The following is a 13,185-nucleotide window of genomic DNA, read 5'->3' on the forward strand; positions in this document are numbered from 1 at the left end:
CTGCCTAGCTGCGTTGTGTACTGCAAAGTTAAATCTCAGTGCTATTTATCATTCCCTCTCATGTAATGTACAAGTGCATAAATATGTTTGTGATCATCCATCTGCGTACGCCTATGAAACAAATTGAATGAGTTATAAATTGCATTTCAAGTGCGACAACAATAACGGCAAAAAAGTGGCACTTCCTCCCCTCAGCGTAGTCCCAGAGATTGTCCCGCTGCACATACACATGAAGGTCTCCGATAGCCCTCCTCCAATTTGTGACTTTGAGGCAAGTTCTGCGGGTTGTGAACCCTGCTTAATCATCTCGCTGCCCTCCTGTACATGATTATCAAGTTTTCTTCCTTCGCACAAACCACAACGCTCGCTCCGTCCGTGTTTGTACGGAAGCAACAACAACAACAACAAAACGGGAAATTGAAGTTTCAACCTTTGGCATCTTCCCTATAAGCCAATCCACTATTTTCCAAACCAGCTCTATAGCTATTGTTCATGTGTTGCACCAGCGTTACTGGTGGCAGCTTGGCGCACTCTTCAAGATCTGACTTCATACGGATCAGTACGCCTTCCACGAGGCTTAACAATATAACCAAAAGTATCAGCAGAGCAAAACAGATGATGTTTGCCATATTCATGTTCCTCAGTGAGTCTTTGAGCGTGATGGCCGTCAATATATCGTCCACATTTCCCAACCCAAGCAACAGTTCTTGCGGAAGGGAGTTGACGGTACGAGATGTGGCACTAGTCCACAAGACGAATAACACAACAGAACAAAATACAGAGAGTATACACAAGGCAAAAATGTTTGTGGTAACCAGCAGTGTGTGCATAAGTCCTAGAGTGTGGCTCTATGGAGACAATGTGATAAATAATAAGGAACACAAACATTAGGAGGTAGAAGATAGATGAAAAACAAACAACAAGAAGCTATGAGACAAATAATGACAACACATCATGTTGGAGGGGAAGATACCGAGGGCTACGCATCATTCAGTTGCAGTACCCACTGCAGACGGGTACATGCATGTATGCATATATGTGTTTGTCGTGAAAAAAATCGCGACATGTTGCATGAGGAGCCACCAGTATTTTCCATCTTTCGCCGACCAAGCAGGTAGCTGCAACAATCACGGTAACATGGATTAAGATCGGAGAAAATATATATAAGAGAGCCACAACTAGAACATAACCAGTGGCAACTAGTGACTGCATTGATAAATGTAACTTCATACCCACCCAACCACAACAACTGAGGTACCTAAGTTTATCATACCCCGTACTCCTTCCTGGAAGTGGAGGTGTGCCCTACGCGCAGGTTTTCGAATCCTACGGTACGCCATAACCCTCAGAAACTCCACCAACATGGGTGAAATGTACGTGAATGCGTATGTGTCTGTTTGTTTGACGGCGCGATAAGTATTGAACAGAAAAAAGTTTACGATAAATGGACAGTAAATCTGGGTCCACAAACTTCCATTACATCAATTCGTCCCGCGAGTTCACGGTTAAATAGGAAAATCATACGAACCATTAAATAAGTCGCTTTGACTTGAGATGCTGGTGAAATCCCTGAATATAGTCTTGCGTGCGCTGCGCAACCTTACGCTCCTCATCATCCTTTGCTTTTGCTCCCAACCATTCTGTCATGTCGGTTCCGCGCGCCTGTCCCTGTAGAATCCCACGCTGAAGCTCAACACGGCGAACTTCGTTGCGTGACTCCGCAACAGCGAGCGCACGGCGCTTCCAGAATTGCTCGTGGTAAATGTTAGCCTCCTGCTCAAGGCGAATGGGATCCTTTTGACGTAACACTTCAATATCTGTTAACAAATCACGAGTGCGCTGGTCCAGTAGGTTCTCACCCAGTTGTGCTTGAATTACGGTTTGCAGCTTGGCCACGCGGTAACGGGCAATAACTTGTGTTCCAACAAATAAAAAGACAAATCCGACGAACCACTTGTGAAAGTCGGTAATAAACCAATACCACGAGGCAATGTGATTTGTGGGGTGAATATAAACTGCTTTCGTGGTGTTACACAAAACTGTAATGTTGCGCCGCTTCGGCACCTCTTGAGTCTTACCGAGTGCATTTGAATTCCATTGTTGTTCCTCCTTTTGCTGCTGTTGCTTCCCACCGAATGTTTTGTTTTCACCTGAAGTCTCGAAATCACCCTCTTCGCGAGCGCATGTCGCCTGCCAGCGCTGTGATGACGCAACTACAGGCACATGCAACGCCGCGTTCGTATAAAAGAGAGTCAAACGAGACGTTATGGAGTGAAAAGCTGTTCGTTTCATATGTTCTACGCCCCAATCGTTACTAAATATATATTTATTTATTCGAATCCTTGTGCCGTTTCCCTCTTTCAGCACCGCACGCGGCACGTTCTAAGTTGGTGAGGAGCTAAAACAATGAGATAAAAGTGGACGCAGTGTGACACACATTGATTGAGTTTTTCTTTGTAATATAAAATTCCCCTTGCATGCCTTATATATATATATATATATATATATGCTTACATACTACAGCATTCACTCGACTCAACACTTCTACACCAGCAATCCGGTGAGATGAATCACGTCCACAAACTCGTAAAACTACGAAAGGCACTAAACACAAATATATACACGAAAAATAAAATAAAAAAGTGAGGAAAGTTAAAGTGGGGGAAAAGCGTGCAAAGCTTTCCCTAATGGCATTTTGTACTTTTGAAAAAAAGCCTGCGGCGCCGGTAAATAATTTAAAGAAGGGGGAAAACGAGAGTGAAAAATACAAAAACAACAAGTCAATACGAAGCGTTTCTAGTCTTACTGAATGCAGCTCCTCTCCTTTTTTTCTCTACATTGCGAGTATCCGCTTTTTTTTAAAAAAAAAAGTACATTACATTTGGTTGTGAAAAGAGCCTCCCTCTTCTCCCCTCGAAAACATGGGGGAAAAACTTGGAAAACTAAACAAACAAAACTACAAAGATAGTGACGATTATAACAGTATGTAAAAAAAAAAGAAAGAAACTGAGCACGCTGATGGGGGCAGAGCAAATTCAGATAGTGTGGGCTCAATTTTTTTTTTTAAAAAAAGCGATCCCTTGACCCCTTTCCTCTTAGGTTTCTTCATCCCAATGATCATACGCACTTCCTTTCATCACGAACACGATTCACCGCCTCTCTCTGTACAAAAAATTAAAGGAAAAAATTGTCTGAATGCAACCTAATTTATTGCGTCCGATTATCTTTAGCATTACACTACCCCCAAACCTTGCAGCATATCGCAACTGGACAATGGGCAAACGCACGTACATACGTAACTTCAAACACGTACACGCGCATATATAAATATAAATATATATATATATATATATATGCGTCTTCACAAAGAGTGATAAGATAAAATAAAAAAAATAAAACAAAATGGAAACAAAACGTACATTTTTACAATTCATTTATTGACCTATTTTACGAGCATATATTTAGCATAATCAAACTTCCCACCTTATTTCCCCCCCTTTCCCGCAAGTGCGCACTTAATCGCATCTGCAGACACCACATCCCACAAACTTCCCTTTTCCGCTTCTTTCTTTTTTTTTTTCACTCTTACCTTCAACCTACTGTCACATGACCAAAAGTTACGTACTGATATAAGTCCCGTAAATTTACAATATTTCCTTTTTGAAGCCTGTTGTGTGTTGAAGCAGGTTTCGCACAAGAAGATGGTGATAATCGTGAATGTTGACGGCTCCGTTTTCCTTTAAGGGGTGATAACGCGAATGACAACAACGGAGAAAGAAAGGGAGAGCACTGCGGAGTCATTTTTAAGAAAGTAAGTGATTGTATATTTTAAATTGATGGAAAGCAGGAATCAAAAAGAGGGGAAAGAGTCAAAAGGGGATAAACTTGAGGATCTGGAAAAGCATGAAATTTCTTCATACAAACAGTTGCATGTCATTTTTCCTTTTTTTTTTTTTATGGCGTTTCCGGCATCCCCCCCTCCCCCACACCCGCCTCGTGTAGCGGTAACAGCAACTACCTCGAAGAATAAGAATAACCGCTGGTACCCGTCTGCAATCTTCTCAACGTGCCGCGTAAGGCGTTTATTTCCTCTACTTTTGCCTGCAGGTCCCTGCGCAACTCATCAATTCCGCTCTTACGTTCGTGTCGGTTAGCATATATTTTTTCCATTTCGTAAAAGTTACATTCTTCTAGACGCCTTGCAATCTCTTCCGTCGTTATAGATGGGTCATGCCTCAAGTCAAACGTCACATGAAGCTCAACACCATCATCGCGGTAGTCAACATCCAATACATAATCCTCAGGTAAGTGGCAAGCAGCTGCTACGTCATGCACGATGGCGTTCACGAGAGCTTCCGGTGTGTTGGCCGCCACTAAACCCCAGTCGTCTCCAGGGAACTTTTTAGAGTGAAATGTCGTGTGTTGCGAACTTGTTGTCCGCGGGCGCCAGCGCTCGTCATGTAGCAATGCATCTTCCAGAGCATCAGCAGCAGTCTTCAGACACATTTCAAGCATCCTCGCCTCTGATGCGTGCATATCGCGGTCTGCCTCCAGAGTGGCTCGATTGGCCTTAAGTTGCTCTATATAAGTACAGAGAGCAGTGAAAACGCCACCAGAGTGGTCAACACCCTCTTCCTCTAACAAGTTAATCAACCACTGATCCTGTACTGTGTTCGCAGAGTTGAACGTTTCGGCCACTTCGGTAGTTTGTTGCTCATCGTCGCCATCCATGAAGTCCATACCAGACTTTTTACTGTTGGGCCTCCGCGCACCGTGAACATCTGCGTCCTTGTTGCCATCGGTTGCTCGCTTCAGTGCTTTTGTTAGTGCCTCCACTTCGGCTTGCAGTACTTGTACCTCCTCATCCAGCTCCGTGCGTTGATTGGTCACCTGCTCCAAGTCCAGGAGAAGGGTTTCCTCCTTTTTCTCCAACTCCCGACACTTTTGTTGCTCACGCGTGAGCAGCTCTTGGATTAGTTCACGGTCGTACATTGCCTCAACCAAACGATCTTTAATCAGAATTACATCGTTGTCACCCACGTCATCCACGACATTCTTCAAACGCTCTAAGGCGTGAGTTTGAGCATGAGCATCCCTCCTCGTGGTTATGCGAGATGTTCGATGCTCCGTGCACTCATCACTCCGCTCAGAAAAGAGGTGTGTGCTCGGTAGTCGCGAGGCGCCAAGTTCCATCATCGCCTGCTCTACATCTAGTAAGCATGAGTGAAGGTCTTCCTTTTCAACGTATTGCTGGTGCTTCAAGGGTCCTTCCTGAGTCCGACTCAAGCACTCTCGAAGGATAGAAAGCGCCCTCTGTTGGCAACCCTCTAAGTTTGAGACTTCACGCTGGAGGGCAATGGTTTCCTTGACGTATTCCGCTTTTAATTCGTTTAGAGCCATATCATTTGAGCTTCGTGTCTCCCGCAGCTGCAACATGAACCGCTCCTGTATTTCTATTGTGCCGAGGCGCATACGGTTTACCTCTTCGTCCTGCAGTAGGCAAAGTATGCGGAAGTTCAGTCCACAACCCCGATTTACCCTCCTTTCGCTGTCTTCATCTGATCTACTCCTCACATGTTTCTTAAGACTCTTCGTCTCTTCCTCAGTCTTGCCCCACACATCCCGAAGTTCATCCTCCTTTTCTCTGAGATGGCCCTCCAGCTCATTGATGCGCTTCATAGCTCTCGACAGCTTCCTCTCGGAGTCGGCTGACTTCGAGGAAATGTTATTTGGGCGATCCCTGAGGCTGGTGGTGTCGCGGTGCATGATCTTCCAACGTTCGGCTGTAAACATCTGGTGAAGGTCGAAGAGTGATCCCAACTCCCGTGCAACCAGACGCAAACGCTCAATCGACTGATTGCAGAATATATGTGTTAAGCCAGTTGGTGCGGTAGAGACATAGGACTCAGTGACGTGTCGATCCCCAGCAACACGAGTTGCGACATTTGACCCGCGAGGAGTGCCCCGAAGCTGCTTCGACGCTGCACTCCGGATTTGCGCAATACTATCCCGCTTAAGAATCATCTCCCTTGACTTCAAGGGGCCTGTAAGTGGTATCAGTTTGCAGAAGATAGACATTTGGAGTACCACTACTTTTTCGTCTGTGCGCACGAAGGATATTTCTCCTGATTCACTAAAGCTCCGAACAGTCATTTTAACACTGTCTTCACCATCTCTCCCCGAAAAGGGCCTCACCCTCGTACTTGAGTTTCCACTCCGGAGCGAAGCAGAAAATTTGCTGCCCTGTGCGCCCATTGTGTCCGACAACTGGTCGTCGATCATCCGGAGGGAGGCACGAGCCTTGTAGAGATAAACTTCGCTTGTCACCCACTTTTGAAGGAGCCCAGCGAGACGATTGTTGGCACTCACCACTGTGAAGTCAAAGAGGCGATCGCTCAAATATTTTTCATTTAGAGCATCAGCCAGTGCGTCATCCATGCGAACGGCATTTGGATCTGAGAGAAGGTCTGTAAATGCGCTAGAAGCCATGAACCGCTTCATCTGATCCCATTCATCGCTTTCAGATGAGGCCACCAGCTCAATGCACAAGAGTTCAAAAACTGCTCTCACTGCGCGCAACACAGCCTTTGGGGCCTCCTTCAGTCTCATCAACTCTTTCCACGATTCACGACTTATGTTTCGTATATCTTTCCTAATCCCCTCAACGATATTTTCTCTGCGCATAACATCATGCACATACAATTCACGCGATATCCTCTCTCGTCTTTCCTGGGCTGTCTCCACCACCCTTTCCTCCCGCTCAGGCACATCATCCTTTGAATTCCAAACAACCTTCCAGCACAACAGTGATACGAGTCCGGGATCCGTTACAGCTGGGCTGCTGCCAACACCATCAGCGGTGGCACCATCGGAAACAACCGTGCCAATAGCCCACATCCATTTCCCCTTGGAAACAAATTGGAAAGCCACAATACTACCCTCGGCGATATGTGTTTTTTCATCAACCGTCTCCACATAAACAGAGGTATACTCCTTTTTATCATCCGCCCGATGTCGACCGGGAACACGAGGTGAAACAATGCCGCGAGCTGCCCTTCGATCGGAACCACGAGGTGTAGCAGTCCCGGATAAACCTTGAGACACTTCGAGGAGGCTCTCCTTATCCTTGCCACCACGTCGGCTCATCTCAATCAAGCGCTCGAATCTTTTGGTACGATTTCTCTTTCTTGCCTTTTTTTTTTCTTCTTCCCCCTTGTTTTTGTATTCCTTCACTTAAAACTCCAGGGGGTTCCTATTACACGCTGAGATTTGCCTTTACTACGGTTTGAATGTTATATCAAACTTTTCCGCACCCGGTTACACAAAACGCGTACGACGCGTCTCTCTGCAGGGTCATCATCAAGTAGGTAATGCACCAAAAGAAAGAATGTGGGTAGAAGAAGGGGGGAAGGCAAAAGAAGAGAAAGTAAATAAATAAAAAAGAGTGAAACAAAAAAAAAAAAAGAAAACTGAACCGTCGTTACCCACCAGTATATGGATAAACAAACATACTTTCCCCACACCATTGTTCACACATCCCCCTTTTCCATATCAAAGTAGACACGATTTGGTATCCAAGTTTGTCTGATTCTTTCCTCAAGTATTTTCCTCCATGAGGCTACACCAACCCCGTACAATGCACGCGACAGAGGTAGCGGTGTACATTTTCCCACAACTCTTGCATACGTAAGGTTTTAAATGTGTAGCAAAACCCCCGTTTTCATGGTGACATGCAACCCACCAACTTCCTGCACTGCTGTATGAACAACCTCCGGCGGCTCTTTTTATTTCCACCTTAAAAACCTAAGGTCCAAATACCGTGGATTTCATTGTTCATCCCTGCCGCCGCTATAGTTCTAAGTGCATGCACATGACGCTCATCCACCAAAGGAAGAAGAGGAGGAAAAAATGTTTTGTTACACCCCATCATAAATTCCACCTTTACGCAGGAAACAGAGTTCATAGTCGAGCAGGGGGTGGCGAAAGAATAATAACGCCTCAGAGCACTACGTTTCAATTAAAAAAAAAAAACGTAAGTCTCCCCACCATTCTTCTTTTTTTTTTTAATGTATTTCCTTGTTTTTTTTTCTGTCTTTGTGCCTGATCCCCCCACACTCTTTACAGCTTCACACCCAAAACCGAGGTCCCCGCCGACGCAGCGGAGGGACCGACGCCTGCTCTATCAAAGGTTCTATGGATAAATCGACGTTGTGGCGACATGCAACTACAAAAAAAAGCTCCGACAGCAACGTCTTGCCGAATATATAAGATAAAATATGCAAACACATTCGTGTATATATGTATGAAAAATGAATACAACGAGTAAGTGAAGGTTATCAACACACACATACATGCCGCACCGGTAACGGGAGACACGTGTAATAAGCACAACATGAAGTGGAACTTCTCCACATCTGTAGACATACAATCAATTCTGCGCCCGGTTTTTGGCTCCAACAGCACGTGGACGGTAACAACAACAACAACAGGACTTGTTGGAATTATTCCTCTTCGCAAAGGTTTCGTCCATCATGTTATTAGAAGTATGAGCTCCTCACATTGTCAATCGGAACATTATATTCATTTCTAACAGTGGGAGCGTCGTTTACACCAGTTTTGTGTGTATCGTCGCTGAAGAAACTTTTGGTGGCAAACGGTTGCATGGTGCTGCTCGACATCCCATTAGCCACCTTGGAGTCCAAAGGAGCCCGAGCCAGTTGCCCATTTGACCGTTTATGTTCCGCTTTGTTTTGCTCCGACAGCACTGCACTAACTGAACTTCCTGCCAACAATGTTGAGTTTGACGAGGTGCCGTTGGCCGTACCATTACCAAATGACTTCACTGATTGCTGTGCTTCGAACTGTTTTTCTACCTCGCCTAACCTGCCGTCAGGTTTGCGTTCCTCTCCATAGCCGCTAGGGCCCTTGGTGGCATTCATTGACAAAACTCCGTCGTTGTTTTCAACAATACCGCGTGATGCGTGGGCATTAAATTGCCGATATGTTGTGCTCGCATTCTTGTTCAGCTCCTTATACACACCAAAGGAGGGAGGTGCATAATTACCATTAAACCCTGCCGCCATGGGGTCACCCGTACGGACATCATTACTACCGTTACTAAGGGAAGGAATTAAACCAGAGTTCCAACGCCTTCCACTAATACTCGTGCCGCGCTGGAGAGAAATGAGGGCATCGTTTGCGCACCTCAGCTCATTTGCTAGCTTACTGCGAGCGTCGTCTGTTTTCTCCAACTGATCTCGCAGTTCGGTAACCTTGCTTTGAAGCGCCTGGAGTTTTTCAGTGGAAGATGATAACTCACCCCTCAGTTGCATAATAGTGTTTTCCTTCTCTTGAATCAGACCATCCTGGCTATGAATCTGGCTTCGCATCATACGACTCCTGGTCTTTAACGATTTAATGTTTTTTAGTTGTGTGGAGATGATATGATGCGCCTTCGATAATGAAGCCTCCTCCTTTGCTTTCTGCTCCGTCAACTGCTCATTTTGTGACGCCAAGATACGGACGTAATTGTCCTGCTTTTTATATTGATCACGGAGCATCTTATGTTCCTTTTCTCTTGATTCAAGTACGTGCTCCAGACCCCGTAACCGCTCCTGCAGCTTGACGCAATTCAATTCATTCTCGGAGAGTGAACTGGTTGCTTGCGAGCGGAAAGCTTGAAGTTCACCGTTTGCGGATCGCAGTTCCTCCAGATCCTTCGCCTGGACCTTACGTGTATCTTCGCTAACGCGCAACTCTGACCGCATTTTGATGACTTCCGAATCCAACGATGCTATGCGTTTTCGTGCCTCGTTAAGCTCCATCTCCTTCACTTGCAATTCCTCCCGCAGCCGCTTTTGCGTCTCTTCCGCGCGTTGTGCTGTGTGCCGTAGATCGGCTTCCAGTGTGGCGCGCAACTGAGACAGTTGACTGGCATGTTCTTCCCGTAGCTGACCAATACTTGTTAGTTGATTTCTTTTGCATTCACTCGTGGTCGAATCCAATCTATCACGTAAGGCAGTGGAGGTTTCCTCCAAGGTGGCCACTTCCCTTTTTAACGCTTCTATGTTTGCTGCAGCTTCTGTAGCTTCTTTACGATGTTCCTCAATTGCTGTGGTGTAAGCGCGCTCAAAGTGGCGGAATCGTTCCGCAAGGTACCGTTTCTGACCACTATCACCCTGGCGCAGAAGTATCAGCGAAATATGCTCCACCGTCCGAAACTCCGTGCGCTCCAATACGCGAAGTGTTCCACGCGTCGTATCCCTGTTGTCCACAACAAACGACACAACGTACGGTACAATTCCACTGCAAACATTATCCAACATGGTTACGAGATATTTTGGGAAACCACTGAAGTCGACGAGTAGTTCCAACTTTTGTTTAAAGACTCCATAATCATCCTCGAGTAGGTCCAGTTCAAAAAGGAAAAATGGGTCGCCAGGATCCGTTAGTCGCATGCACACACGCCGTGACAGTCCATTACTGCCACCTTTCCCAGTTTGAATGGAAACTCCCAAATCGCGGCAAACTTCCTCACGATCCTCCAATTTAGCATGTACCGGAAGCAGAACCTCCAGTAGAGCAGTTTTGTCGGAGCTGCAACCCGTCAACGTATGAGTCGGTTCATTAAGGGCAGAAAATTCTGGATTCAAACTACGGTTGGGGTCACGCCATGATGTCACGTCGCGTAGGGCACTTGTGTCTACGCTACGACTCATGTTAATAATAATGTGCTTATTTGACTAAATGACACACACACACACACAAAAATAAAATTAAAAAAATGAAGTCTGCGCCAACTAAGAACGGAGGAAAATATAATCCTACACGCCCTTGTGTACGCAAGGAGGGGTGGGACGGTAAGGGCCACGGTAAAGACGTTCTCTTCCCCTCCACGGTTGTGGCAAAACTATATTTCAAATATTTTTTTTTAAAAAAAAGGAAGGAAAAATAGGAATTAGCAAATGAATTAGAAGTGCAGCAATGATATGAATCATAGGGGGGGGGGGGAAACAGAACCCTTTTCCACCCTTCTTACATCTTTTTTGTTTTTGTTGTTGTTGTTTTTTCATGGTATGAGGTGGGAGAAAGGTTATATGTTTATTTATTTATTTTTGGCTTATAAGAAATGTTCTGGCAACACGATTTCAGATGGGGCCTGTCATTTGAAACTCGGCGTACTCGGACACAGCTGCAAGTGCGCTGTCATTATCGTCGTGCTTCGCTAAGATGAAAAATATTTCTTAATTCGTTTCATTACTTGTTATATTATCCTTCTCACACACGCCGCAGATGCCTACAGTGCTCCAACATTCCCACAGTTAGAACACGGAATGGACAATAAAAAGGATAAATGCATACAAAAATTGAAGAGGGAAAATGCAGGTGGGGTGGAATGTGTTGCGTGAGGAAGCGGCCAAAAAAAAAAACAGAAAGAAGAATGGAGGAGGAGGAAAAGGATGTAAGAAGGGCTAAGGAGGTGATAAATTTACCAGCAAAGAACGAACAAATCAATTCAGTGATAATTTTCACTTTCTTCTTCCATCCATATTTTCCGCTTCCTCACGCAATACGCCCCACTCCACATTAAAACATCACCTGCTTTTTCCAACCCCTTCGCCCCCTCCCCACCAAAAAAAAAAAACGAAAAAAAAGTGAGAACTTTAAACCTCGTCCTTCTGTTCCTCACTACAGATGCATAAAAACACAAACACAAACACAAACACGCAAACGCACACAGAGACATACATACGCATGTTTATAAGAATGATAATGTGTGCTACGTCTAAGAAGATATGGCATGAATGTGACATCTAATCCTATAAGCGTGAACCAATAACCAAAAAAAAACACTCCATCAATATTCCTCTTCCTACTCCTCCGCGTAAACCCAACAAAAAAAGGGTAGATCAAAAAATAATAATAATAATAATATGAGAAGTCGAATCTCGTGGCATACTTTAACTCTTCCTTCGATATATTCGTCAACCGATAAACACCAGAGTATCATAACATCATCATCCACATTCCGCCATCCAAAACCAGAACAAGAGCCCAAAATGTAAAAAAAATGTGAAAAATGCGAGAAAAATATTTGATTTTTTTTTTTCTTCCCCCCCCCTCTCTCTCTCCTATTCGCCTTCTTCAAGTTCTTTCCCCAAACTTTCCCCCTTTCTATTTTTTTTTTCACAACTCTTAGTTGGAAGTACGGCTTTCATGTAAGAAACGGCGACGGAGTGCGGTGTCTCGCTGCTGCCTGGAGCTCGCTTCATTCAAACCTTCTTCACTAGCAACCTCTTCAGCAGCTGAAAAGGCACTATGGCGACCCTTTTGAATGCGCTCGTTAAATGCCTTTCGTGCGGGAGCTCCAGATACCCGATCCGCCACATAATCTATAGGCGTTTCGTAAAATGTGCCTTCACTCAGCACCATGGCTAAGTAAAAGAATATAATGGCATTGCGCGCAAGTGTCAGGTGTGATGACTTCACTTCCGGGTTCTGCCGCCACTTTCGGCGAAACCATGAAATAATGGGGAGTTGAAATGAGGTAGGCATCCAGTGTTCGGCTGTGTCGTGAAGCAAAACGGCAATGGGAATGCCCACAGCCACAGCGGTCACTACAGTCCGGCTGCGCACAAGCGGGATGTGAAAGTTTTCGGCGCAGTGCACCATAGAACTCACACTGTGTGCAAGGCTATCCATATTGCCTTATTTCTTTTGTATATTAATTTTATTTACCCCTTATTTTTCTTCTCTTCTTTTTTCAAAAAAAAAACCTTCAATAGCACGCACACCACTGCAACTTCATTTAATCACAGAAAGAGATGGAGGAAGAAATAGATGTGCATAGTCGCATTTGCACGCGTGAGTAGTGAGACGTAAGCGCTAAACGCTTGGTATATTAACACCCTTCCACTGGTTAACTTTAAGTTGTCAAACATTAACGTAGCACGTCAATATACTTTCCCTCCTTGCTGGCCCTATGCACTCCCACACTCCCACTTCCCTTTCCTTTGCTTTTCTCTTCTTTTTCGCTCGTCTTACCGGACCTTTTGTTTCACTCCTCGTGTCACATTTTTCCTCTCAATTCTTACACTAAAGATTAGTTCCTAGACTTTTCCCCCCTCACGCTAACTGAGGTACTTCCTCTTTTTATCCCGAAAATGTTAAAGCAACAGTACACAA

The 13,185-nt window shown here is 45.0% G+C and overlaps 6 protein-coding genes across 6 annotated transcripts, besides 6 other annotated features; all 6 read right to left on the bottom strand.

Moving 5' to 3' along the window:
- Positions 1–425: 425 nt before the first annotated feature.
- On the bottom strand, positions 426–830 carry Tb09.211.1890 (hypothetical protein, conserved; the record flags this gene model as incomplete). Its single annotated transcript, XM_822242.1, has 1 exon — positions 426–830. The coding sequence occupies one exon, from the start codon at positions 828–830 to the stop codon at positions 426–428; it is 405 nt and encodes a 134-aa protein (XP_827335.1).
- A 700-nt stretch (positions 831–1,530) lies between these two features.
- Positions 1,531–2,292, bottom strand: Tb09.211.1900 (hypothetical protein, conserved; the record flags this gene model as incomplete). Its single annotated transcript, XM_822243.1, has 1 exon — positions 1,531–2,292. The coding sequence occupies one exon, from the start codon at positions 2,290–2,292 to the stop codon at positions 1,531–1,533; it is 762 nt and encodes a 253-aa protein (XP_827336.1).
- A 191-nt stretch (positions 2,293–2,483) lies between these two features.
- Positions 2,484–2,508: a microsatellite.
- An 811-nt stretch (positions 2,509–3,319) lies between these two features.
- Positions 3,320–3,355: a microsatellite.
- Positions 3,356–3,373: 18 nt separating this feature from the next.
- Positions 3,374–3,404: a microsatellite.
- Positions 3,405–4,014: 610 nt separating this feature from the next.
- On the bottom strand, positions 4,015–7,146 carry Tb09.211.1910 (hypothetical protein, conserved; the record flags this gene model as incomplete). Its single annotated transcript, XM_822244.1, has 1 exon — positions 4,015–7,146. One exon carries the CDS (start codon positions 7,144–7,146, stop codon positions 4,015–4,017), a length of 3,132 nt encoding a protein of 1,043 aa, XP_827337.1.
- A 231-nt stretch (positions 7,147–7,377) lies between these two features.
- Positions 7,378–7,469: a sequence feature (A-rich).
- A 649-nt stretch (positions 7,470–8,118) lies between these two features.
- Positions 8,119–8,424, bottom strand: Tb09.211.1920 (hypothetical protein, unlikely; the record flags this gene model as incomplete). Its single annotated transcript, XM_822245.1, has 1 exon — positions 8,119–8,424. The coding sequence occupies one exon, from the start codon at positions 8,422–8,424 to the stop codon at positions 8,119–8,121; it is 306 nt and encodes a 101-aa protein (XP_827338.1).
- A 113-nt stretch (positions 8,425–8,537) lies between these two features.
- On the bottom strand, positions 8,538–10,718 carry Tb09.211.1930 (hypothetical protein, conserved; the record flags this gene model as incomplete). The annotated part of the gene is made up of 1 exon (XM_822246.1): positions 8,538–10,718. The coding sequence occupies one exon, from the start codon at positions 10,716–10,718 to the stop codon at positions 8,538–8,540; it is 2,181 nt and encodes a 726-aa protein (XP_827339.1).
- Positions 10,719–10,910: 192 nt separating this feature from the next.
- Positions 10,911–10,940: a sequence feature (AT_rich).
- Positions 10,941–11,911: 971 nt separating this feature from the next.
- Positions 11,912–11,935: a sequence feature (AT_rich).
- A 260-nt stretch (positions 11,936–12,195) lies between these two features.
- On the bottom strand, positions 12,196–12,702 carry Tb09.211.1940 (hypothetical protein, conserved; the record flags this gene model as incomplete). The annotated part of the gene is made up of 1 exon (XM_822247.1): positions 12,196–12,702. One exon carries the CDS (start codon positions 12,700–12,702, stop codon positions 12,196–12,198), a length of 507 nt encoding a protein of 168 aa, XP_827340.1.
- Between the last annotated feature and the right edge of the window lie 483 nt (positions 12,703–13,185).

This window comes from Trypanosoma brucei, chromosome 9 (genome assembly GCF_000002445.2).
Source record: "Trypanosoma brucei brucei TREU927 chromosome 9, whole genome shotgun sequence".
Classification (NCBI taxonomy): Eukaryota; Euglenozoa; class Kinetoplastea; order Trypanosomatida; family Trypanosomatidae; genus Trypanosoma; species Trypanosoma brucei.